General features: G+C 42.0%; 1 protein-coding gene across 2 annotated transcripts in view; it reads right to left on the minus strand.

Annotated features, from left to right (window-relative positions):
- The window catches only part of IMPACT (impact RWD domain protein), a 45,601-nt gene extending 19,532 nt beyond the window's left edge, over positions 1 to 26,069 (minus strand). The window contains exons 1-7 of one of the 2 annotated variants that reach the window (XM_054017428.1): positions 25,843 to 26,069; positions 22,757 to 22,885; positions 21,807 to 21,859; positions 21,134 to 21,196; positions 14,052 to 14,137; positions 11,212 to 11,340; positions 10,777 to 10,871 (exon numbers count right to left, since the gene is read on the minus strand). In XM_054017428.1, coding sequence (XP_053873403.1) covers positions 10,777 to 10,871; positions 11,212 to 11,340; positions 14,052 to 14,137; positions 21,134 to 21,196; positions 21,807 to 21,859; positions 22,757 to 22,885; positions 25,843 to 25,878 — 591 coding nt within the window. In that variant the 5' untranslated portion in view covers positions 25,879 to 26,069. Of the gene's footprint in view, positions 1 to 10,776; positions 10,872 to 11,211; positions 11,344 to 14,051; positions 14,138 to 21,133; positions 21,197 to 21,806; positions 21,860 to 22,756; positions 22,886 to 25,842 lie in introns of both variants that reach the window. The other variant, XM_054017427.1, reaches the window with a different exon arrangement.
- Between the last annotated feature and the right edge of the window lie 1,779 nt (positions 26,070 to 27,848).

A 27,848-nucleotide genomic window follows, 5' to 3' on the forward strand; every position in this document is an offset into this window, starting at 1 on the left:
AATTCCATAGTTGGATGGCTTCTGTGCATAGGAAGTGCTATTGCACTCCTCCTTCCCCCCACCCCCATCTGTTGACGTAGAACATGCATGCTATATGTCTGTCAAGACCCAAATAGATTTGTTCCTTATGATAGGGAGAAAGTGAAGGCAGGCATATCTGACTGCTCTAAACTCTAGAAGATTTATGTGCAGATGCATCTATGACAGGGACCATCAGCCCTGTGTTGTGTGAGCTCCCAGGTGCGCTCCCCAGCCTATCAGGGAAGTGTCTGTCGTGAGCATGAGCACAGGGGAATTTTGATGGAAGGGGATGCCCATGCATACATTTCCCAGTTTTGTCCACCATTGCAGGGAGACTAATACCTTTGCTGGAGCAATCAGCATCATGCAGAGGCTGTGCCTGCTGGGTTTGTATATGGAGCTGAGCCAACCCTGAAGGCACCTCATATGTAGTCTGGCATATTTGACCATGAAGGTGGTGGCTGCCATGTGACCAAGAAGCTGCAGGCATGTTCTTGCCTCTACTCTGGGGCAAACAAATAACGTGTGTATGAGGTGTATGATGGCAAGGAATCTGGTGCGTGGGAGCAAGGCTCTGGTCAAAATTGAGTCCAGATGAGCCCCAATGAACTCGATTTGCTGTGTGGGTATCAGGGTGGATTTTTGGAAGTTTATTTGCAGGCCTAGACTGTGGAAGAGGGAGATGGTAAAACCAGTGGCCTCTAATGTCTCATTGTATGAATGGCCTTTGATAAGGCAGTCGTCTAGGTAGGGGAAAAGTATAATTCCGTGTTTGCGTAAGTGGGCCACCACTACTGCGAGAGTCTTGAAGAACACTATCGGTGCCATGGAGAGTCCGAATGGTAGCACTCTGTATTGGAAGTGTTTGTGCCCTACTGTGAATCGCAGAAAGCATCTGTGCTGGGTGAATAGATATATGAAAATAGGCATCCTGTAGGTTGAGGGCTGAGAACCAGTCCCCTTGTTCCAGCGCAGGTATTATTGTGCCCAATGTGACCATCTTGAATTTCTGTACACGTACAAATTTGTTCAGTCTGCGTAGGTCTAGTATAGGCCTCCATCCCCCATCTTTCTTCTGGGTCAGAAAATAGTGAGAGTAAAACCCTTTTCCCCGATGTTGTGGCAGTACAGGTAACACTGCACCAAGCTGTAGAAAATGAGTCACCTCAGTACGTGCTTTTTGAGAGGGGTCCCTGAAGAGGGACAGGGAAGGGGGAAGGGTGGGTGGGCATGAAGTGAAAGGGATGGAGTAGCCCAATTGTACTATTTCCAGGCCCAGCGGTCCTGTCTGACCTGTTGCCAGACATGGTGGAAAAACTGGAGGCGGTGGCCAAAAGGGCAAGTAAGCGGTGGTGCCAAGGGATGGTCACTCTGACCCCCGACCAAGGCTTCAAAATTGTTGTTTGTTTCCTGATGTGTGGGATGTAGTCAGTTGCGCTTGGCTGTGTCTGCGCCTGGGAGGTCTGTTGCGGTTCCTCCCATTATCATATGGTCTCGACTGGGGCCTGCACTTCCTCTAAGGCAGCAGTTCTTAACCTTTACTGCAGCCTGCACCCCTTTGGTTCTCAAAAATATGTTCTCGCACTTCTTATCAAAAATCGTTGAAGTAGGTCAGTTCTTTAAACCTAGATATATCATAACTATAGAATGAAAGAGATATAATTATATATTTATTTTAATTTTGCAGTTAAAATTTAACGCAGTAATCGTTAAAAAATGTATAATGTTAATAAATACATAGGTTTGATGAAACAAAGTAGTTGTACTTACGTGACTGTGCTTAATTTGAGTTTTTGATGATTTGCCTTCTAAAAAAATTTGGCATGTTTCGCACCCCCGGAAAGGGCATCTTGTACCCCCAGAGGGTGCGTGCGTGCACCCCAGGTTAAGAACCACTGCTCTAAAGGAATGTTCTGACTGATTGCCATTCTCTTAAAAAGTTCCTGGAACTGCTTAAAATCATCCACGTTCTGTGGTGGTGGTAGCGTGAGAGCTTCATCTGCAGCTGATGGAGAATTATGATCAGATGATTCAGGGAAAGGTTCGTAGCCCACTTCTTTGGGGGGGGGGGCTCAGGAGCTCTAAATGTAGATGGAGCTGGAGATAGAGATGCAGAGCGGGTCTGAGGTCTGGTAGAGGGTCCACAAGAAGGACTGGCATCATGGGCAGACCAAGGGTACCACTGTGGCCACTGCATAGGGTATGAAAAGTGGGGCCCTGCCCATGGGGGGACAAAGCAGGGAAATTGAGACTCAATCTTGTGGGGTGCCGTGCCTTGAAATAGGTATGGCTCCGGAGGGGGAGGAGAGACAGGTGGGGAAAACTCTGCCTGCTGCGGCATGTCATTCTCACTGTCAATGAGTGCAGCTGATCAAAGAGTGAGCGCTCGGTGCCTAGTAGGTGAGAGTCAGGCTTTGGGGCCACAGGTCTCAGAGCGTGAGCCGACGTCCACAGCGATTTCTGTTTAGCCATCAGGTGCCCTCCGACGGTAGTGCGTCTTCAGCGGGGGTTATTGTCAGTCTCGGTGCCGATGGTCTTGTCAGCGCCAGGGTGGACCGCGCAGCCAGTCCCGAGTCCGTTCGTGGTGCCGGCAGGGTCGGTGCCAAGGAAAGCTGACCGCTGTGGAGGGTCAAATCCTTGTTTCTGTGCCCTGTGTGAGCCATGTTTGAGGTGCTGGGGTAGTCGGCTGTGCCGGTTTTTGGTGCTGTCAACACCGGGGGAAGTGACTTCACCGGAGACCTTTTTCGTTTCTGTAGGTCTCTGTGTGGAGAGGTTGGGGCTTCCTGCCTCTTTGCATGAGAGGGTGAAGCCGCACTCCTGGTCGGTTCCGACCTGGCAGGGAAGCATGCGAAAGAGTTTACTTGTGCCTGTCTCTGCTGATGGCTGCAGGGATTTCTCCATAAGGAGCATTTTCAGCCATAGGTCTCTGTCGCGGTGAGCCCTGGTTTCCAGGCTATTACAATGCACACACTTTGTGGGGACATGTGTCTTGCCTAGACACTTCACACACAGTGAGTGTCCATCAGACCACGGCATAGACTCATTGCAGGAGCCGCATTTTTTTAATCCAGGGGACTCCGTCATCATGAAGCGATGATTGCCTGGGGAGGAAGGTCTCAGTGGGAGATGAATGTGAGAGAAAAAAAAAGTTGAGGGTTTTTTTTGGGGGGGGGGTTAATTTTTAAACTAACGAACAATGAATAACTATTCTAAAGGAAGGGAAAGAACTGGGATATTTCTAGCTAACTATTTCTACTTGTTTCCTTCAGTGACCGGGGAAGAGGTTCAGCACTGCCCCGAGTCCCAACTTCAGCCGAGGACGGTTGAGAAGGAACTGAGGGGGTGCAGGACGCACGCGCAAAGACAGACCCTAACGCCACCGCGAGACAACAGCTAGGCGCATGTGTCCCAACCAGGCACTGCTACCGAAGATCTCCAATCAACGGCACCAGGGTGCACCGACAGCTGGAGTGGAGCACCCACAGGGACAGAACTCGAAGAAGAACTAAAAATTAATGGCATCTTAGATATAAATGATCATGACTTCATCACATTTACAATGTGCAAGCAGAATAAATACCAGAACAATAATATATCTACTAGGTACTTCAAAAGGGCCAATTTCACAAAGATCAAAACAATTGTGTGGCACATCAGCTGCGAGGAACAATTTAATCAGAAAAATGTGAATGATAATTGGGAATCATTTAAGAACACCTTTTTAGTTGTCCCAAAAAAACAGAATCCCACAATCAAAGAAGAAGGCTGTGCTGGTTAAAAAACCAGCCTCGGTTAGCAGGGAGATGATGGCAGCTGTAAAAAACAAAAAAATACTATATAATAAATGGAAGAAAGTTGACACAAGGAATGTAAATCAGAAGTTAGAAATTGTAGAACACTGATAAGGGAAGCCAAGGGACACAAGAAATATATGACCAGCAGAGTTAAGGACAATAAGAAGGAGTTTTAAAAATATATTGGGAACAAAAAGAATCCTGACACTGGTATTAGTCCATTACTAAATGGAAATGGTACAACTATCAATAATAATGCAGAAAAGGCAGAAGTGTTCAGTAAACATTTCTGTTCTATATCTGAGGGGAAAAAAGATGTTATAGTCTTATCATATAGTGATAACACTCTTTCCATTCCACTAGTATCTTGGAAGGATATTGAACAAATTAGACATTTTTTAAATCAGCAAATCTAAATAACTTGCATCCAAGAGTTTTAAAAGAGCTGCCTGAGGAGCTTGCTGGAATGTTAATGTTGATTCTCAATATGTCTCAGATTACTGGGGATGTTCCAGGAGACTGAAAGAAAGCTAATGTTGTGACAGTTTTTTAAAAGGGTAAACAGGATGACCCAGATAATTATAGGCCTGTCAGCCTGACATCAATCCTAGGCAAGATAATGGAGAAGCTGATACAGGACTTGATTAATAAAGGAGGGTAATGTAATTAATGTAAATTGACATGGGTTTATGGAAAATAGGTCCAGTTAAACTAACTTAATATCTTTTTTTCTTATGAGGTTATAAGTTTGGTTAATAAAGGCAACAGTGTTGATGTAATATACTCAGATTTCTGTAGGGCTTTTGACTTGATATCATACAACATTTTTATTAAAAACTGGAACAATATAAAATTCACATGGCACACTGTAAATGGCTTAAAAACTGGCTAATTGTAAATTGGGAATTGTCATCAAGAGGGTCCATTTCCAGTGGGATTGGTTCTTGATTCTACACCACTTAACAATTTTATTAATATCCAGGAACAAAATTATTACTGATAAAGTTTGCAGATGACACAAAACCTGGGGGAATGGTAAACAACAAAGAAGATAGGTCACTGATTCAGAACAATCTGGATTGCTTGGTAAACAGGTCACAAGCAAACAATATACATTTTAATAGGACTAAATGTAAATGTATACATCTACGAAAAAAGAATGGAGGCTATACTTACAGGATGGGAGGTTCTATCCTGGGAAGCAGCGATTGAAAAAGATTTGAGGGTCATGGTGGATAGTCTGCTGAACATAATCTCCCAATGTGATGCTCTGGCCAAAAGAGCTAATGAGATATTGGGATGCATAAACAGGGGAATCTCAAGAAGCAGAGAGGTTATTTTACCTCTGTATTTGGCACTGGTGCGACTGGGCTGGAACAGTGTGTCCAGTTCAGATGCTCACAATTCAAGACGAATGTTGATAAATTGGAGAGGGTTCAGAGAAGAGCCATGAGAATGATTAAAGAATTAGAAAGCATGCCTTATAGCAATAGCCTCAAGGAGCTCGATTTCTTTAGCTTTATAAAGAGAAGGTTAAGGGTGACTTGATTACAGTCTAAATGTATTTACACGGGGAACAAATATTTAATAATGGGCTCTTCAATCTCACAGAGAAAAGTATAACACGATCCAATGGCTGGAAGTTGAAGCTAGACAAATTCAGACTGGACATGAGGCATACATTTTTGGAAAGGGAGTAATGGAAAGAGTAGTTAATCATTGGAACAATTTACCAAAGGTTGTGGTGGATTCTCCATCTCTGACAATTTTTAAACCAAAATTGGATGCTTTTCTAAAAGTATGCTCTAGGAATTATTTTAGGGAAGTTCTATGGCCTGTGTTATACAGAAGGTCAGACTAGATGATCATAATGGTCCCTTCTCCCCTTAGAATCTATGACGCACTATTTTAGGTGATATTACACATAACAGAGTTTCATTCCGTCCATTCAGATGAATCTCTGCAAACGTGTTATGGCACAGTTTTAAACTGTGATCCAACATATACAAACTGAGAGGGAGTGCAGTTAATTCTAGTACAAGTTTTCCAGGATGCTCCATGAATTTTATTTACAGCAGATTGTGAATAGAAGTGTGGGGGATTTTTTATTTTTAATCTCTAGACCATTATTTGGGCAGATCTCATCTGTTATTTCAAACAGATGTATCTGGAATGTTTTATATTTCTAAATGATTTAATTTTCCATACTCGTTACTAGGATACAAAATTAGAGGCCTGAAGTTCAGTTTATTTCAAATTTTGTATGCTCCTCTCATAATGAATTCTAAAGAATTTCCATTAAAAATGTTGGTTTTTTTTCCCACACATATTTCCCTCCTCTGCTTTCTCAACTTTTTAACTCTGCAATAGAGTTAAATACATACACATCTTTTTCATAACAGATTTAAATCAATTTGTCCCTTATAAAAGCATATTCAGTAGCATACAATAGATCTGAAGATTTTTCAGTGTGATTTTACTAGGGTTACCATTCGTCCGGATTCCCCCGGACATGTCCGGCTTTTTCGGGTTAAAAATAGCGTCCGGGGGGAATTTGTCAATGTCCGGACTTCCCCTCCTCCCCCCCCCCCTCCCCATGCAGAGCATGCGCGCGGCTTACAAAGCAGCCGGGGCTCCGACAGCCAGAGCCAGATCCCTTCCTGCACTTCCCCCCTCCTCTCTCCTGAAACTTGACACCACTCCCCTCCTCTCCCTCCCTCCCTGCATTCACAGATCGCTGGCCGTTCGCTGTCTGGAGATCCGACCCTGCTCCCCTCCCCCGCTGCCGAGCGCGCTGCTCTGCAGCACAGTAAGGGGGCTGGGGGCCAGAGAAGCGGCAGGGAGGTTCTGGGGAGGTAGTCAAGAGACAGGGAGCAGGGGGGGAGGGTTGGATGGGTCAGGGAGTTCGGGGGAGGGCTGTCTGGGGGTTGGGGGTGTAAGGTTTTGGGTAGTCAGGGTACAGGTGGGGGGGGTCTCAGGAGGGGGCAGTTAGGGGACAAGGAACGGGGGTGGGGTTCTGGAGGGCAGTTAGGAGCAGGGGTCCCAGGAGGGGGCAGTCAGGGGACAAGGAGCGGGGGGGGGGTCGGGAGTTCGGGACGGGCTTTCTGGGGGAGGGTGGATAAGGTTTTGGGCCGTCAGGGTACAGGTAGGAGGTAGGGTCCTGGGGGGCAGTTGGGGGGGGGGTCTTAGGAAGGGGCAGTTAGGGGATAAGGAACAGGGAGGCTTAGGTAGGGGGTGGGGTTCTGGAGGGCAGTTAGGAGCAGGGGTCCCAGGAGGGGGCAGTCAGGGGACAGGGAGCAGAGGGGTTTAGATGGGTCAGGAGTTCTGGGGGGGCTGTCAGGGGGTGGGGGTGTGGATAAGGGTTGGGGCAGTCAGGGGACAGGTAGGGGGTAGGGTCCTAGGGGGCCAGTTAGGATGTGGGGAAGGTCTCAGGAGGAGGCAGTCAGGGGACAAGAGGCAGGGAGGCTTAGGGAGGGGGTGGAGTCCTGGGGGGCAGTCAGGGGACAAGGAGTGGGGGGAGGGTTGGGAGTTCTGAGGGGGCAGGAAGTGGGAGGGAGTGGAAGGGGCAGGGGCGGGGCTAGGACAGGACGGGGGCGGGGCTAGGACAGGGGCGGGGCTAGGGCAGGGCTCCTCCCGTCCTCTTTTTTGATTGTTGAAATATGGTAACCCTAATTTTACTAAATCAGCTTAATCTGATTTCACACTAGTGGCTAGATTGTTCCCCACACTTCTGTGGGCAAAGGAATGGAACCCAGTAGCTTTCTCAGTTGGGACATACAGGGAGATAAGTAGCCACTGCTTGGCATTTTTTTACCTGGCGTCACCCTAGGATCCCACAAAAGCGCTAGTGGAGCTCTGAAGGGTCCTCCTTCCTCATTATTTTGGAGGTGGGGCCAAAGGAGGTGGAACAGCACCAGTCTTCTGATGCATCATCCCTAGCTGACCATGCAGATATCTAAGTGGATATCCAATTGAGAGTTAATACAGCATTAACTCCTTAAGAGCTTGGCTTCTCTGTAACTGCTACTGAACAACTCCAGAGGGACTCAACCAATGGATGCATGTGACCTGAAAGAAACATACTGCCAGGGCTGGGATGGAAGCCAATGGAGAACCATGAGGAGAAGCCAGCCCTCCAAGTGGACACCTCTGAAACCACAGCAAGAGGGTTCTCTTTCACTGTGAACCACTGGAATCTGCGAGATTAGGAGCCCAAACACTCAGCCCAATCCTTACGTCCTAAACTCCTCACAGTAGAAGGTACAATCATTTGACAATCTGGAGGGTAAGCACATCTTTTCCTGGCCTTTTGCCCTCCTCCTGTAGGTAAGCACAAACTGGCTTAGGGAATTCATTATTGCTTTTTCATCTCACCAGTAAGAATTTATGAATTTGGTGGAGGAAACGAGGATACTCAAAGGGAGATAACACTTTCAAACTGGATTAGTATTTTATATTTTCAGGTATATTTGTGGAAAAGATGCCAAGTAAAGATACCTTCCAGAATGATCGAACAATCCAGTTGCATAGACTATATATACAACAAGGAGTCTGGTGGCACCTTAAAGACTAACAGATTTATTTGGGCATAAGCTTTCGTGAGTAAAAACCTCACTTCTTCGGTTTTTACTCACGAAAGCTTATGCCCAAATAAATCTGTTAGTCTTTAAGGTGCCACCAGACTCCTTGTTGTTTTTGTAGATACAGACTAACACGGCTACCCCCTGATAATAGACTATATATGCAATGTGCATGTTTTGGTTTTTTAAATTTCAAAAGAATAAGTTAACACAAAATATTAAGTCAGAATAATAAATAACGCCCAATGAATGTAGACCCCAGGGAGGGTAAGGAAGCCCCTTTTTGCAAACTCAAAACATAAAAAGACCAAAAGTTATCTTCCAAACACCAGGTAAACTCTTTTTAGCATCTTTCAAAAATTTAAATACCAACCATGGAAGCTTTGTGGATTTTAAACACCTAATCCCTTCAGCCAAAGAAGAATAGAAAAAGTAATGCTACAAAACATGTTAAATTGCAGCCATTACCTTTGTTTTCAGTTTTAAAATAACAATTACTATACCAATTAAAAGTACCGGTAATATTATTTAAAACCATATTAAAGGTTAATTGAAACTGTTAAAAAAAAGTTAAATACTGAACAATAATTAGAAGTTACATAGCACTTTACATTTTATAGTGCATTACAAATATTAATTAATATTATGAAGTAGGCAAAGTGTTGTGAATAGATGCTACTCCCTCCATAGTTACTGATGAAGCTAGTTTTTGTTATGATCCCAGTTTTAACCACACATACCATCACTTTAACTTTGCCCAATCAAAACCCTGTCTGTCTGAAATTTCCTAAGTATTTCGAGAGGAGGAATGAAGGGAGGAAAGGAGAAGAATTATTTAATTTTCTGCACAGGTAGCTTTAAAAACCTGTTCAGATGAGTACATCTCTGTGGCGATATTCCAGTGCACATCACAAATATATGCTTTAGGAAGCACATACCCACTGGTTCTGGGCTTCCTGTAATCAGTATCTGTGCTATGCATAGCTTAAGAACTGTGACCAATAGGTGCAAGTATCCTAAAGCAAGAAGAGGAAATAACATTGGTGGTACTGATTCCCTCCTTTCCTGAAGCCATATTATCCAGAGGGATTGAATTTTAATGCTCCTCTAGACACCATAGTCAAAATAATATGTATATGTCAAGTGACAAAGATTCTGTAGCTCACATTATGCCCGCCATGACAACCATGCAACTCTATTACCTCCAACAGGTTTGTTCTATATATCTTAAGTACTCATATGGCCCCCGTTGCCACAGAATCTGAGCACTTCACAATCTTTAATGCATTTTATGCTCAACATGCCTGAGAGGTAGGGAAGTACTATTAGCCCCATTTTACAGGTGGGAAACAGAAACATTGACTAAGTGATTTGCCCAAGATCACACAAACTTATTGTGGTGGAGCAGGGATTTGAACTCCCAAGTCCTTGGCTAATGCCCTAACAATCATTCCCCTCTTTGTAGCAGCTGTCAAAAACGTAAATGCCAACCACAAAAGTGTTGTGCATTTTAAACAACTAATCCCCTTATGAACAGCCAAAGAAGAGCAGAAAAGGTAATGCTACAGAACAGGCTAAATTGCACCCATTACTCTTGTTTTCTGTTTTTGTTCAGGTATAATAGACACAAACAATTTTGTTAATGATGCACAAGCCTCCAGATCACTTTGCCATAGTTGTATTGGCTACATAGTACCAAAGAGACTGAAAAATAATTATTATTTGCATCACTAAAACGAGAAAATGTGACTAAGAATACAAAAAGATTACAGACGAGCTAGGAATTTAATGTGTATACAGTCCCTTTTCAGAGCAGAAACACACTTTAACTGATTTGCCCAAGGTTACACTATGTCACAACTAGGACTAGAACAGGGGTTCTCAAACTGGGGGTCAGGACTCCTTGGGGTCATGAGGTTATTACATGGGGGGTCACGAGCTGTCAATCTCCACCCCAAACCCTGCTTTGCCTCCAACATTTATAATGGTGTTAAATATATAAAAAAGTATTTTTAATTTATAAGAGGGGGGTCGCACTCAGAGCCTTGCTATGTGAAAGGGGTCACCAGTAAAAAAAGTTTGAGAGCCACTGGACTAGAAACCAAATCTCCTCACTCCCAATCCCATGCCTAGTCCACTTGAAAGCAAGTGATAATAATACTTACCTTCTTCAACAGTGAAATGGGACAACTGCATTAATGGGAAGTATCACAGGGAATAGATTCAGCAAATAGTGAATGATAATGACTGGTTCTTATCAGAACAGTATTAGCATACATTTCACAAAATAGAGATGCATTCAGATAGTTCCAAGTACATCAGTGGTATTTAATCAGGCACAAAACTGTAGGATACAAATCTGTCTTACAAGCTTTACTAACCTGTTTGGGGCTCACTACAGGAGCCAGATGTGCCTGAAAAGTACTCCTTCGGTCCGAGATTGGGTTCCCATGATTAATTGGTGGCAGTTCTTCATCTACCGATTTAAAATTAAGACCTCTTTATTTACATTTTTATTTTGGAGAGAAATATGTCTACAACTTCCTAACAGTATATTTAGCTAGCTAGGAAATAAGGCATACTTCCAAATTCTAAAGAACAACTCAGAAAAAGCTGAAATGACAATATCTCACACACCACAAAAAAGGATGTTTTATAGTTACTATACAGTCTATAGGCTAGGGAAACAAAATACTTTTTTAAAACCAAATATTGCATAATTATTTGATAAAATACAAAGGATGGTAATAAAAAGTAGAAATATAAAGGTTTTCTCTTCTAAATTTTTACATCAAAATTAGCAGAGATTCTTTTACCTTCTTGGCTTTCAGATATAACAAAATTCAGTGTTTTAATTGTATCTTCTTGAACTGGTTGATACTCGAGGGAATAATCATCTTCATTATCTTCATCAATCTCTTCAGTAATTTTCTCAATGTTTGGTCCTGCTGGTGTAGACAAATAGAATTTGTAACAAATTTTATCAGGGTTGTCTGGCGCAAAGTATAAACTCCAATCACTTTGCTCAAAAGTCTCTAAAACCAACAGTATGAATCAGTTTTATGACTGTGATTAAACTATTAAATGTATTTGACAATAACATTAATTAAATTACAACTGGCATTTTTAGCGCAATATTTGTGATTGCAATCTTGCTAAAAAGTATTATTGTAATACTGGCAGTATGGTAGACATATGCAATAGATTATAAAACATGGTCTGTTTTAATATTGGTTTTAAAAAACTGAAGAAAATCATTGTCTACTATTTAGATCAAAAGATTAAAATGTTATTGTTGTTAAATTAATAGTACCCTGTTTCCCCGAAAATAAGACAGTGTCTTATATTAATTTTTGCTCCCAAAGATGCGCTAGGTCTTATTTTCAGGGGATGTCTTATTTTTCAGAAATGAAAAATGCCTTATTATCGGTGGATGCCTTATTATCGGGGAGGTCTTATTATCGGGGGGATGCCTTATATTACAACGAGAGGCAAAACTGTAAGTAGGCCTTATTTTCGGAGGATGTCTTATTTTCGGGGAAACAGGGTAAGATCAGAATGAAAACTGAAGTTTAGTCATCCAAGTGTGATCCACATTAAACAGGGTTCCATACCACAAAAACAGTCCACATAATTTGGCAAAAATTATATGCTTTGGTCAAGAAAGTGTGAAGACTGACTTACTCACAGAATCAGAAGTGAGATGAAAATGTCCTGGTAGGTTATTAAACCTATCCCCCCTGCTAAAGTAGGATTGTTCCCTACAGTGCACTTTTAGTATTTTGTCTACTCTATTTTTAAGTATAAAGATTAAGCTTTTTAGACCTAGTGACTGTTAGTGTTAGTGACTGTTCCCTCCAGCTCAGGTGATTTGTTGAGCATTGTAGGAAAGATCTGAACCTGATGCCCAACTCTAACTGGTATGGGGTAATAAAATCCTTCAGTTTTTACTATTCCCAATTCCTTTCTGGTCACGTTTAAGTTCCATGTTGGTGAAACATGCTACACTGACAGTGTTGGAGATTGAAGTTTTTTATTCACTTGAAAGATAGAGTCTCTTATGGTTGGTGGCAGTGCCAGTTTCCGCAGTAACATAGCTACAATGGTGTGAGAAGTGCTGTCATAGCAAGGCCCATAAGGTTATGGGGGCCCAACCAGCAGAAGCTGCTCTACCTTAGGGATCGTTGTACTTACACCATATTCTACCTACAGGCTGACTTGGCAGCTGCCAACCAGCTGGGGCTCCAAGGAGCAGGAAGCAGCCCCTACCTGGGCTTCCGAGAAAAATGCTCCCAGGGGCTCTGAGGACCAGGAAGCGGCACCCAGGCAGGCTGTCAGAGAAGCACTCCTGCCCTCTCCACAGCCACTTCCTGCTCCCAGCATGATACGATCATGGCTGTGATTCAGGCACCGAGCAGCTTGGAGCTGCTAATGGAGGCACCACGAATGCTGCTGGGCCTTCACGTTAGCGTCCCAATGCACATGCCACTCCGAAGCCAGCCCCCATGGGCCCTGCTGCTTGGCAGTCCGCAGCCCCTGCCCTGGTTGCTACCTTGGGTTTGCACTATGGTCACCAGTGAGAAGCTCATCTGGAAAGTTGTGTAGGGAGGACTGGTGGTGCAGGGAACCAGACAGGGAGTATGATCTGGAAGAGGCAGAGGGTATTTGGGGGTGTGGGCTGGTGGTGTGAAGTGCAGGAGGCCAGGCAGAAGATGCATGCTGGGATAACCTGTGGGAGTGGAGTGTGGGGAGGCAAGTTGAGGGTACATGGTGCAAGTATGAAGAGCCAGGCAGAGGCTGGGATGGGCTTGGGGTGCAGGGGACCAGGCTGGGGGCTCTGGGGGTCAAAAAGCGGATATAGAACAGGTCCCACTGTGGTTGAGCTGAGTGGCTCCAGGGGCACGGATTGGAAGCAGCCCCTGATTAGAATTAATCTCTTAACTCTGTTAGAATGTGTTTCTCCTAACTAAGCTATTTTCACTGGTGTTAGGTTTTATAACATGGTAACCCGTTGAGAAGAAAATTGACTTAGCCAACTAACGTTTTTTAAAAAGCCAAAAAAAATGTTGTCATATTAGAATAAGTAATGACCAGATGCTGTTGCCAACACTCTTGGAGTCATTAAAGCCTTAATATCTCTTTATTTATTCCTACATTATTTGGAGTCATTAAAGCCTTAATATCTCATTATTTATTCCTACATTATTTATTCTTACAGACATCCAGTTGCCTTTTTAGTTCTTACACCCAAATATTCAAAAATTTCACTTTTCAGTTTATTGTGGGCTACTGAAAATTAATACTAGATTTTTAATGAAAAAAAGAGTGGAACTATATACAATTAGGAACAATGAAGCACAGTTGCAGACATAAGACGCAGATGCAAGAGGACAGGCGCTCCGACCAACCGTCACGGGCAGTAAGAAGGAATGGAGGGCACAGGGCCGGTAGCGCCTCATGTACCGGCATGACGTGGGCCTCGAGAGCATCAGACCCAGCCCTATGGATATCACTACGGCAAAAAATTCCAACAATGGGTGCACGTGGACGCGCACACATCTAGAATGGAATCGACATGAGCAAGCGCTCGAAGAAGAATCTTACTTTAAAATTAAAACAAGAGTAAACCGAAAACACCACATATTTTCTACATTACCTGCATCAGATGACTGAGATTTTTCTATCAGAACTTCTCGTATCTTCTCCACCCAGAGGTAAAGGATGCTTTCACCAAGATTCTTCCTGAAAGTTATACAAAATTCACAGTAAGTGAAAGGGCCTTTTCAGAGGCTTCACTTGGGAAATTATTTACAGTCAATAAATAATATGAACAAATTTTAGAAGTACATTGTAGAAACATTATAGATTGAAATGCTGAAGGATTTAGACATGCATGTGGAAGTAGAGTTCTTTTCTGAGTGGTGGTTTACAGTTTGAAATTCTTGATCACTTCCATTACAAGGTGCTGCAACTTAGGCTTTCTTCAGCTCCAAGGGTACCACTCAGATTTCCCTTAGCATCCTAGGGATTTATGTATGTTCATGACTCCCATTACCACATTGTACATGAAGCCTCTTTAAATGTCTCAAAATATTGTACAATTCTATAATACAAAACCTCAGTAGACTATTGTCCCTATTCAGAAGGTGATGGTCCTATTTTTGACTCCCATGTTTTTCCCTAAGCCTCATGATCTTCAAGGTAAAGCAAGATTGCACAGATTGCAATCTATAAGAACACTCAGACCCTGATCCTGCAAACGCTCTGAACATGCTTAACTTTAAATCAGTAGTTCATATCAACTCCAATGGAATTATTCATGTGCTTACAGTTAAGTCTGTGCATAAGCGTCTGCAGGATTGGACAGTTAATAGTTACTACACCTCTACCTCGATATAACGCTGTCCTCGGGAGCCAAAAAAATCTTACCGTATTATAAGTGAAACCGTGTTATATTGAACTTGCTTTGATCCACTGGCGTGCGCAGTCCCGCCCACCCCCCCAGAGCGCTGCTTTACCACGTTGTATCCGAATTCGTGTTATATCGGGTTGCGTTATATCAAGGTAGCGGTGTATTTGGAAAGAACAAAACTTTTCCCAACTCTTTACAGAATAAGGGGAGAAATCCCAAGGAAAAGCCCTTCAACATAAACTTTTATTAAAATGGATCATTGATGGTGTACCTGTACTGGATGGGTTGAAATTAAATTCTAGGAGATTTATTATTATAATCAGCTACTACTTCTATGAAAAATCTCTACATTCTTGAAATAAGGCTGCCCTGTACTTGAGACTTGGAGTTCAATTCCTACTTTAATGAAATATTACTCTCAATTCTAGAGCTAGATCAGATTCTTGGTTTCTGAAGCTAATCCTTTAATATCTGTTTTAATTAAGCGCCCCTCAACCCACCTCCTGGACTGTGATACTTCTAGATAATCTCCTATTGTGTGGATCTGCAGAGGCAATTCAGGATGAAGAAAGAAAGATTACCCAACAGTAAATGGGGTTCCAGCTGTACTGTTTCTGCAGATCCACAGTGAGGATTCTTCCTTACTCTATTTTTGAAGGCCTTCGGTGAATATTTGAAGGTAGAGAAGAACTGAGAACTGCTATAAAGACTGCATTTAGCGTTTCCTGGTTCTTGCACTTTCAGATCTTAGACAGACACAGCTTCTAACAACTTTATAACTATCAATGGTTCCATTGCTCACAAGACATAGCACAAAACTTCTATGATGTGGATCTGCAAAGGCAATAAATTTGGAAAATTCCAATTATTGGTTATGAATCATGTTACTTATTTTAATTACAGGTGAACAGACTTGCTGACAGTACAGTTATTCTTTCATAAGCAATAAAGGAGAGCATGACAAATGTACAAAAAAGCAGATTGAATACTGCAGCAAATATAAATACTATTATAAAAAGTTAAATCAATTATTTGTTTTTAATTATTTTGTAATAGTTGATCCATCTTTCCTCCAAACAATTCAAGAGATCCAACATAGGGAATAAGTCCTTCAATTTCTCTCAGTTTTTTCTTGTGAGTCACAATTCTATAGTGTAAATTTATTTTTATAATCATTTTGATTAAATATGGAGTTATTTCAAGGATTCATACCTTAAATGCTTTTTATTATGTATGAAAATATCCTAATTTATTAAGATTATACAAAGTCAGACACAGAAATCAAGAAAGTGTACTTTCTTCCAGGGTGAAACTTACTTCCAATAATGAAAGTTAAATAATTAATTAGAAATAAGTTTATAAATATACCTCAGTGTCTCTGGGTGTTATAGACATGGTACTGCATGTTTACCCTTACCTGTATATATTCTTCCTTTTCCTTCACGTAATCATATTTTTCCTTGAAGTAGTTAAACTAATAACATGTAAAATTGTACTTGTAATTTACACAGAATGGAAAATACTTATTAGGAACACTTTTGTATTTTGCACAGAATTCAAAATCTATTACAAGCTGAAACTGCATGTAGTAGAAAATGAAAATTTAGAACACTGTCAAAAAATTTTCCAATTAAGATTTTTTTAAAAGATGCTTAAAATTCATGTTTGCCAGGGTCACAAGACCAAAATGCATTAAATGTGCAAGCTCAGGCTTCACTTTCAATAACTTTTTTCAAGCTACTGCCACCTTCTGGAATAATAATGCATAAGTAGAATTCTGTGGCAGAAAAATAGGTTTAAAAATGTAAACTTCTAGTAAATCTGTATATTACTACTGAACATAATCAAAATATTTAGGCACTAATATTATTAAGAAAAGACTCAAACAAAGAATCAGGAAAGTATAGACTTGTAGCTGTGACCTCAGAATCCAGACATACTCTAGAATGAGTTAAGTACCCTATTTCATGCTCCTTTCTGACTAGTATGTATACCAGTACCATTTGTTAATACTTGCAATTTATTACATTCTGTATAATGAAGAACAAGAATTTTAACTACAGAGTCATGAATAATTTTGTTCAGCAGTTCTATTCATTATATTTAATGTTTCCCACTTCATAGCAGATTTCATATTACTGAACACTCATTAGGAAATGTTTTGGAATGGATGAGATCAGACAAATCTCATGCAGTGTCGCCGATGAGTCCAGGGAACTCCCTGAGGACTTCTGGAATATTAGTCACACCTTAAACCCTGCCTATATCTATGCTACTCCCATTCTGGTTGTTCCTGTTCCAAGCCTGCTATGATTTTCTTAGCATTTGTACCAAAGATGTTAAATTAAACTGTTCATTTAACACAGTAGTTCCCAAACTTTAACAACCTGCAAACCCCTTTCACTAAAATGTTAAATCTCACAAACCCTCTCCTAAAAATAAATATTTCCAGGGAATTTCTCCCTTACCCAAGCATAAATTATAACAGCAATGATCTTGGAAATATAAAATTTGTTTTTTATGACATGCTTATTACACACTATTTATTATTATTCATAATTACAGTATTAATTTATTACATTATGAAAATGGCAACACTCTTCCAAGATCTCACTTTTGTAACTTGTATCACTTTGATTAAGCCTGTTATAAGACAAGACTCCTACGTTTCACCAAGGAGTATCAGATATGAAACAGCATGAAAGATGTAACCAACTCAAATAAGGTGTTCCTACACAAGCATTCGGGTCTTGAGTAGTCCAGGCAAACAACGCACATTACAACAAAGTTTAAACTTGTTCTTCATAATAATTAAAAATAAAAAAAAAACACTAGCAGACTATTTAATTTTAAAAACAGAAAAAAATATCCATCTTCCTTTCCATTTCTTATAAGGAGTCTTGAAGTTTAAATCTCCTCAGTGTGATGGGTGTGCTTGCTTTGATCTGCATAGCTCTTAGAAGTCCCCAGGACTCTGGGCTGCCCTAAGAATGGCTCTGTCCGCCATTAGAGAATGTTTTCCCGAGAACCCCCTGTAACATTTAGTGAACCCCCAGGGGTTCACAAACCCCAGTTTGGGAACTACTGATTTAACTGAAGTCTGATACTGAGAGTCTCTAGGAAAGGAATAAGTATCTACACTTGTTGAATGTGTAACTTTTAATATATTAAGGGACCCAGCGTTCTGTTTGTGGTTTGTAATTCTGCAATCTAAAACCAACATTATGCATATCTGTATTGTCAATGAATAAAAATAAATAAATAAATAAAACTTTTTAATGAGATAGGAAAAAGCACCTAAACTGCAATGTTCATGGGCAGGATAGCATAGGGGCTAGTTTAAGAAAAGGTACATGTACACTTACGGCAGTGTGCAAAGGAGACACTGCACCCCAGCTAGCACAGGTATAAACAAAAGTGTAGATGGCAAGGCATGGCTTAGGTGAGTAGAGTGCCTCACGCCCCTGAAATCCCAGGGATGCTCTTACACGCCCAAGCAGCATTTCCGTCTACACAGATATTTTTAGCAGTGTGATCTCCTACTGCCCCATCCCCACCAGAGCCTTTCCCTGGCGCGGCTTCCTGGCTGCCAGAGCCTTTCATTGCCGCACATAGTTACACACCGCAGTGACAAGTGTGGACGCTGCTTGCCTTCCACTGCAGCGTGTAGCTACATGTGTAGAGCCTGTACTATACATATTGCTATACCTGTAGACATAGTCAAATACAGAGCCTTTCACCTCTAGATCTCTGATTGAATCAGACACAGGTTGGCAGTGACCAAAAGTCAGACAGATCACTTAAAATAATTAGTGAAGGATTTGAGAATAATATAAGTTGTTTATGTTTAACAGAAGATTATCCAAGGTTTGGATAAGTCAGAGCTCAGAGCCCTCCAGAAATAAGTAAGTGCTGTAGAGCTATGGTAGTCAATCCTCCTGCCACCAACTTAAAACTGAACCACGGCAGGCCCAGCATGTTAGAGACCACTGCTTTTAATACAGACTGCCGAATAAGCTAGAAGGACAGATTTGTTGCTGCAATCAGTTTTCTCCTAAGCAAAACAAAGGGGGGGTGGAAATGTCAAGTAGCCGGTTACATTTCCCACATTCCCAGCCTGGGGACAGTTCTAACTTGCACCAGCTAACTATCATCCACAAGGGTCCATGCACCAGCTAGGAATAGTCAGAGTATATCACACCCTGGCCACTGCACCCCAAACCCTGATATGGCCCCTGTTCCAAATGCTGTGGGTCAAAAGGTGCAGAAGCCAGCTACTGTGTAGCTACACATGCTGGAGACTCCCCCATGCCAAACATCACCCTGGCTGGGGAATCTCTGTTCCATCTGCACTGCTGGGGAATGTATGGCCATTAAAGGTCCCTGTAGCATTTTTCATAGGAATAGAGCTGTTAACCCACATGCTCTGTTCAAATTTTAACTTTGGTAATTACATTCTGCCTGCCCAGATTCTCCAGGGCTTAGTTAGATAAGATATCTGCTTCTAGTCCCAAACTAACTACTGTCTTGTTTCGTGCCATTTAAAAGCTACCATAGTCCCCACCAAAGGTGTTTGTATTTCAGTACTCAATGACATGACTTCTGTGCTTAATGTGTATTTCACTTTTGTTAGGTTCACATCACGCTTTAGGATCTGATTGGATAAATAAACTATATAAAACTGTTTCTATTATCCCATGCTAACACCAATAAAACCGCAAAAACACAGCCTAGGCATTTCTAAATATTTAGTTATTTATTCTCACACATTATGAGAAGTTCTGTTATCTGCACATTACGTTAACAAGCCTCTTCTAGCTACTGAGTGGCTTTATAGTTCATATTTTCTAAAGCTACTTTTATTTAAAATTCACTTTTTCTTTAGCTGAAACATTTGCTTTTAATAAAAACTGGTTTTCTGCCTGCGTTCAAAGGTCTGAGTAGGTATTTTCAGATCCTGCAGTTTAATATATGGATATAGATTGGACATAAGGAATTTGACTTCCTGGGACCAAACACTAAAAGTAACCTAACATATATTATAAGTCAAAATAAAGAATTCTATATCAATGGTACAAAGGGTTTAAAGAATATAATTATAATAGAAATTATCCATCAAGATTAATGCTTGTAACTTTAAATAATACCCTGTTCTCAACATAATTTAAGATACGTACAAAATGTACAGTAAGTATCTATTAGATTAGACTGTTTTATTTATGCACAAGTCTTACTTCATTTCAGCTGTTGCAGCAATTACCTCAATCCTTCCGATTCATGCACCTAGTACTCCTGGGGGAATTTTGCGTCACTGCGTGTGTGCAGAATTCATGGCCCCCACAGATTTCTTTGCTTACACGCAGAAAAATGACTTCTGACGGTAAAGCAAAGGGAAGTCGCAAGAGCGGTCATGCACCCACTCCCTGGCAGTGCAGACAGGTCAGTTTGGGCACCCAGAGCAGCCGGTAGAGACATAAATCACTGCCTGGGAGGTGTGAGGGCTGGGTAGTCGTGTGTGTGAGAGAGAGAGACTGTCTCTTGCAGCACACTCGCTGTGGAGGGGCAGGGGCAGGACTTTGGGGTATTTCTGAAGAAGTAGGCGTGGTGCAGGCTCTGTTCCTTCAGGCAGAGGAGAATGTAGCAGCCTGCCTGCTTAGTGAATTATTCCCATTGTTCTTAAAGTGAATTCCCCTAGAAGTATAAAACAGGTGTAAAAATTTTAAGGGGTCCTTTACATTGCCAGAGTGGTGTAAAGGAGCCTTATTGACAGTGTGGCCTTATAAATGCTTATGGTGCTTTAGTGATTAGATCTGGTTGAAATTTTTGGACTGAAAAAATTTCCTATCAAAATGTGCTCCATGAATTATTTGCTACTGACCTTTTTGGAGATGGTCAGTAGCCAGTATAAATTGTGAGTTTGTGTCCCCAGCTCTCCCTTGCTCTTCAGTTACCTATGATGTAACACTGAGCATATGGCTGCATATATTTGTTGACTAATAATTAGAAGTAAAGGGTCAATACTAGCTATATTACTATTAGACAGAGGGGGGTTGGAGATTTCCTCCAATGTTCCCCACTCCCATTCTCCATCCACTGTATTGTAGTTTAAATAAATTACCAGAATAATTGAAACTAGACAGATTATATTGCATTATTTTGACAAAAAATTAAAGAATTTTGAAGAATTTTAAAATATTGTGCGCATAATTTTTAATTTTTTGGCACAGAATTCCCCCAGGAGTAATTTAGTTAACATGATAGGTTTAGCAAGATGTGCAACTAAAAATACAAGTAATTTTTAGAATTTTCCATCTTCTGCCACTTACACATAGATTTCTTCCAGGCTATTTGTTAGTTCGATATAATCCTGTCCTCGAAGCCAAGGGGCACTAGAATGACAAAAAAAAAAAAAAATACAATGAAGTTAGTGCCTACAAACTGTGAGTTTTGGTGTCTTTGTTTAGCTTGAAAAATGACTGATTTAAAAAAATTAAAACCTTTAAGACAAAATATTGTCAACTGTTCCCACTGATAAAGATTTTGGTTTTCTAACATCTCAGGGTAAGCAGTCTTCCAAGATATTCTATGGCTCCCCTCTAACGCCCTACTTTGGGATTACTCCATCACTCCATTTGAAGAAGGCTCAACACACTTGCCATTAGCATGGTTCCAGAGTTGCTCTTAGCATAACGTAAGCTCTCTCCACTGGCTCCCTAACAGCTGTGCATGCTGCTGCTTTTGTTCTCTCTGTCCCTGCTGCCATCCTGGCCTAACACACTTGCCCAGTGATCCTTTAATCCTGTAGTGCTAACATTTCAATCCCAAATTAAACTGCAAATTTTACAAAAGTTTGTTAACATCTCTAATTCCCAGGATGTATAGTCAATTCAACCAGAAAGCTACCTTAAACTTCTACAAGCAGCTGCAATAATAATAATTTGAAAAAAAATGCAGTAAATGTTTAAAATAAAAATCTGTCAACAAAGAGACATCACTTACTTCAGTTGATAAATAGGTGGGGCTGAAGCTGGATATTCAGAAGGCAGAATCACCTAAAAAGAATGTTAAATATAAATATTCATCAAGTTGGACCTCCAAAACTAGCTAAATTAAAAATGGACCATGACAGAACCAATTAGAGTATTTGGGTGGTAAGCAGTGCTATAAAAAAGAAGAAATAGGTTGCTCCATTATTATGTGATGATCCACAAGCTGTATTTCTATCATGAGTGTATAATTCAGGCTTTTGCCCATCTGTGATACAAACAAAGTGTCATATGGTCTACTCTCTGTGAACAGATAAAGTGGCATACGATATATCCTTTACTATAAAGAAAAAAGGTTAGAAGAAATGTAACTGTTTAGCTGGCTATTTGATTTATTAAGAAATATACATAGATACTTCAGCCCTGTCTACACTAAACAAAAAAGTATTGCAACAAACTATTGTTTGGAGTTCTCTTGGCTTGTAATACTGTACAAAGCCATATAGGACAGATATCCTAAACATTTTACAAACACTGATTGCAACACCTAGTAGAAAAATCTTTCAGTCAGGTCAGGCTGAACTGTAATGCAGTCTAAAATGGTTTCTTTCTAATTCTGGAATAAAGCAATAAGAGAACCAGCTGCACCAATTCAGCCTGTCCTTCTATGCAAAATACAGCATATAAATAGATAAATGGTGAAAGGACTATCTGGGAAAGACACTTTTAATTAAAATATTTAAGGGTGTGGAATAAGCAAAAAGAATTACTGAAAAAGTAAGCAGATAGTGATATTTTAAAGAGACAATAACTGAACAGATTGTGAAAAGCCTTTATCCTACGACTGGATCCATAGGAGCAGACCCTTGAGCCTATATGGAGCCCCATTAAAAAAGGCACAAAGATCCACCCTGCATGATTCTGATAGCAGAATCTGGGCCAAACTCTGTACCAACACCATACCTGCAAACAGAGAGTCCATTTTGGCTGCTCCAAACAATCACTAATCTTAATGCAAAATATCCTTTCATCTTCATCAACAACACACCAGTCATCACCATATATAGATGAGAGAGCGTCAATTTCATCAATCTACAAAAAAAGAATGTTAAAAGACAAAAACACCAACCCTCTAAAGTGCTGAGCACTCTTGATTCCCAAATCACCAGAATTGTGCCCCTATCTGTACATGAAATGAAAGTTGTCAAACACATAACTTTCTGCACTGATATGATTTTTGCATCTTTGCAGTGTTACACATCAAACATTTTAAATGGACACCATCAACTTGAAAAACCACGTCTGAAAATGTCATACATAGGTTTCCATCTGCATGGAGCCCAATTAAAGTCAATGGAGCTGGCTCTATGCAGTCACTGGAGTCTGCAAAGAACTCATTGCAGGATTGGGGCCCATGTGAACACATTACTCTGAATTTACCAATTATATTGACAGGACAAATGGTTCTTTAAAAATGATACAGTGGACAAAACATTTAGATTAGATCAGGGGTCTCAAACACACAGCCCATGGGCCGCATGTTATTTCTTGCAGCCCTGATAGGAAGAAAGTTTTTGAAGATATAAGCTTTTCTGCCAATACAGTGCCTGCAGGATAATGGATTTAGCAGACAATGTGCAAAAACAATTGATTCAAATGGCAAAAGACTTTGAAGCATTTTCAAATGCAGTTGATGAGAGTACAGATGTATCAGATACCGCACAATGTGCAGTGTTCATTAGAGGTGTGGATTGCAATTTGAATATAACTGAAGAATTGCTAGACTTAATGCCACTGGAGGGTACCACAACGGGACGTGACATATTTCAAGGACTGGAAGAGTGCATTGAAAAAGCTGCGCTGCCACGGAACAAACTCGTATCTTTGGCTACGGATGGTGCACCATCAATGTGCTCTGAAAACGTTGGTGTGGCTGGATTATTGAAGACCAAACTGAATAGCCTCAATATATCAGGAATTAGCTTCACCAGTATACACTGCATTTTACACCAAGAAGCCCTGTGTAGTAAAAGTCTACAAATGAAGCAAGTTATGGATGTAGTTGTTAAAACTGTTAATGTTATACATGCACGAGGGCTGAATCAGCGACAGTTCACTTCTTTTCTAGCAAGTATGGACAGCGAATATGGAGAACTTCTGTATCACACACAGGTTAGATGTCTGAGTCATGGAAATGTTTTGAAGCTTTTTTTTTTTTTTTTTTTGCCCTTAGAGAGGAGATTGATTCCTTCATGAAAATGAAAAACAAGGAGATTCCACAGCTTGCTGATTCCACGGTTATCTGCAACCTTGCTTTTCTAACAGATATAACTGATCACCTGAATGCACTGAACTTGAAGCTTCAGGGTAGAAAACATGTGATAACACAGATGTATGACAGTGTTAAGTCATTCAAAGTCAAGCTTACTTTGTGGGGGGAAAACAGCTTACTGCTTGCAATTTGATCCATTTCTCTACTCTGAATTCCTTAGGAAAAGTTGAATCCAAATCCTTGAAAGAATATGCAGATATCATTTCTAACTTACACGAACAGTTTGATGTGCGGTTTAAAGATTTCAAGGCACTTGAACACCATTTGCTATGGAAATTGACAATGTTGCAGAGGAAAGGCAGATGGAGTTAGTGGAGCTTCAGTGTGATACCATTTTGAAGCAGAAGTATACAGATGTTGGAATTCCAGAATTCTACCGTTTTCTTTCACAAGAAAGATTTCCCATGTTATTCTCTGCTTCCGCAAGAGTAATGGCAATGTTTGGAAGTACATATATATGTGAACAGTTTTTCTCTTCCATGAAGATTAACAAATCTGTGTTAAGGTCAAGGCTCACTGATGAACATTTGAAAGCAACACTGAGATTGGTTTCATCTCAGGATATCAAACCTAATATTGATGCTCTGGTTGATGCAAAACACTGCCAGCTAAGTGGCCAAAAATGAAATGACTGTCAAAATTAGAACTGACTTTTTGCATTACAGTTTTAAAAAAGTTAATACATTGACTTTTAATAGCATACTATAGAAGTCTTCATTTTTTTCATTTTTCACTATACTTTTGTATCGTTGTATGAAAAGGTTTCAGTGATGTGGCCCTCGGGCCAACATACTAGTCCTCATGTGACCCTCGTATTGATTTGAGATCCCTGGATTAGATGCTGGTGTCTTGGGAAATAGTAACAGTTCGACGGCTTTAATTTAATGACTTTTCTGCTTTTAAACTCTCAACAACAAAACTTCCTTTATGCTTTGTAGCTTTATGCTTTTGATTTCCCTTATTGTACATATTTTTAACGGACAAAAACAAAGGTGGTGCCTACTACAGTAGTGTGTTTGGTAAATTTCCCACTGCCCCGTGGTAACAAATCGTGCCATTCCTAGCATAGACGAGGCTCCTGCAGCCACTGGCATTGTTAATACACAGTGGCTCTACATAGCATAGGATTGAACACACAGACATGCAAAGGTGAAACTGCACCAGTGGTAACAGCTATGCTGGGAAATGTTCCAGTGGTTCTCAAGCTTTCTGAATTGGGAATCCCTTTCACACAGCAAGACTCTCTGAGTACAACCCCTCTCCCCCCATACAGCTCATGACCCCCCAGGTAATAACCTTGTGACCCCCCTAAGGGGTTGCAACCCCCAGTTTGAGAACCCTGCTTAAGACAAAGCTTAGTGGAGCCAAGGACCTGGACCCAGCTCCCCTGGAGCAGCCTGCCAGCCTTACAACAATGCACATGATAACAATGTGAATAGGGACTGGCCAGGCCCCCGGTCCCATATAACTGCGCAGGGGGAAGAGGCTGGCGATGGAGGGGCAGGGCCAGGCCTCTCAGGTCACTGGGGGGGAGGGGGTTGAGGCTGGATAAGGGGCAGAGCTCGCAGGGGGCTGGGGAGCTGGACGAGGTGAGGCTCGCAGGAGGCGCCGAGCCCCGGGCGCCACCCCCGGCGGCGGGGTCACCGCGCCCAGCCCGGCCGGGGCAGGCTGCGGAGCCGAGCCCTGTGGGTTTAACCCCCGCGCCCCCGTCACTCACTTGTCTCTGGGCCGTTTCCGGGTCACTCGCCGCCATTGGGCCCCGGGGCGGGGCACGGGTCACACCCCCCGAGGCCGATCTCCCCCCCCACGGAGGCGTGCACGGTGCGAAGGCGCATGCGCGGCTGGACTGACAGGTGGCGGCGGAGGCCTTGGTCCTGGTGTTCTACTCCGCTCCTGGGCCGCGCAGCGTCCCGCGGGCAGCGGCGGGAGGGGATCAGTGACCCGAACAGATGGAGCCGCCCTAGAACAGCTGCAATCGGATCTGCCAATTAGTAACCCGGCCGCGTGCGTGACGGGGCAGGCTGCGCTGTTCCTTTGAAACATACCTAACCCCGCTTAACTCCACCTAGCGCCTTCGGGGCCAGCCTGTGTGCACGCGGTCTTGTAGCTATTTCCCTGCCTGCCCGCCCGCCCAGTGTTTGCAACACCAGCTTCTCGTAATTTAGTTGTAAACTCTTCAAGGCGTGAACTCTTTTAAGGTGATCTACCAACACGCAGCACGATGGGCCCCGATCATGATTTTAGTCTCTAGACTTAATATATGGTGAAAAACTCAAAATGTTTTAATTTCATTAAAGCTGCCACATAATTCTGAGTCTGCCATAGCAGAAGGCAGGGAATTGGTGTCACAGTTACAGGGCCAGCTGCACCTCTGTCCCCTTCCTGGTCTCTCCCAGAGCACACAGTTGTCTGGCCTTGTGCCCTTACCTTTTCTGGGATGGAATTGTGCAATTCTCCCACTCCTAGACAAGGCTCGGGGCTTCAGTACCGGTTATTAACCATGCTTACGCAGTGATGAGGGTTTGGGACATGTAGTTCTTCTTTTCAGGAGTCTGTGACCAGTAGAATGCAGTGATCAGGCAACCTTTTTAAACAAAAGTACTGTTTATTTTAACAGTAAGAAAAAGCATCTATTCTTATATTACTGTAGCACTTAGCAGAGCTAGTCATTGACTAGGACCCGGTGCCCAGAAGTGCGCAAGCACAACGAAAAGACAATCTCTGCCCCCAAGGAGCTTACAAACTAAGTAGAACACAAGAGACAACAGACAGAGACAAACAGATGAGGGAGTACAAGGAGTCAGCATTATAAGCAATGATCTCAATCCATCAGCAGCCTAACTTGTCAAGTTTCTTGTAGGTATCACAGCAGAGGAGAGTTCTGAGAAGGGGTTTGGAGGAGGATAATTAGGCAGCTTTGAGAATGTTTATGGGGAACATCTCCGGAGCATGAGGGGCAGCATGGGAGAAACCATGAAGGTGCTTATTTGAAAATGTAACAAGTGATGGAGGCTGACGTGGGCTGATTGGAGGTAAGCATCAACTTCTTGATAGTGAATGAGAGATGATAGATAAGGTGGGGATTACTCATGAAGGACCTTGAAAATGAAGACAAGCAGCTTATGTTTAATGCAATAGAGAAGGGGAAGCCAGTGGAGGGATGCAAAGAGAGGAGTGACATGCTTAAAGCTACAGCCTAGGAAAATGATCTTTGCCGAAGTATTCTGAATGGATATGAGAAAAGCAAGATGGTATTTGTTATGTCCAGAAGGATGTTGCAGTAATTGAGATACAAGTTTATGAGAACTTGGATGAGAGTTTTAGCTGTGTGAATGGATAAGAAAGGCTGTTTTATAGACATTATGCAGAAAGAATTAGCAAGATTTAGATATAGTCTGGGTATGGGGACCTAGAGAGAGAAAAAGGACTTTAAAGTAACAAACAGTTTACACACATTTCTATTTTACCATCCTATGATAGTGACCAAGGCAGACCTAGCTTCTTCAGACACCATAGGTCAGGGGTGGGCAAACTACAGCCTGCTGGCTACATCTGGCCCGCAGGACTGTCCTGCCCGGCCCCCAAGCTCCTGGCCCGGGAGGCTAGCCCCCATCCCCTCCCCCGCTGTTCCCCCTGGCCCGCAGCCTCAGCTCGCTTGCTCCGCCACCGGCGCAATGCTCTGGGCGGCGGGACTGTGAGCTCCTGGGGCAGCTGCAGGAGGCC

The sequence above is a fragment of the Malaclemys terrapin genome, chromosome 2 (genome assembly GCF_027887155.1).
Source record: "Malaclemys terrapin pileata isolate rMalTer1 chromosome 2, rMalTer1.hap1, whole genome shotgun sequence".
NCBI classification, from domain to species: domain Eukaryota; kingdom Metazoa; phylum Chordata; order Testudines; family Emydidae; genus Malaclemys; species Malaclemys terrapin.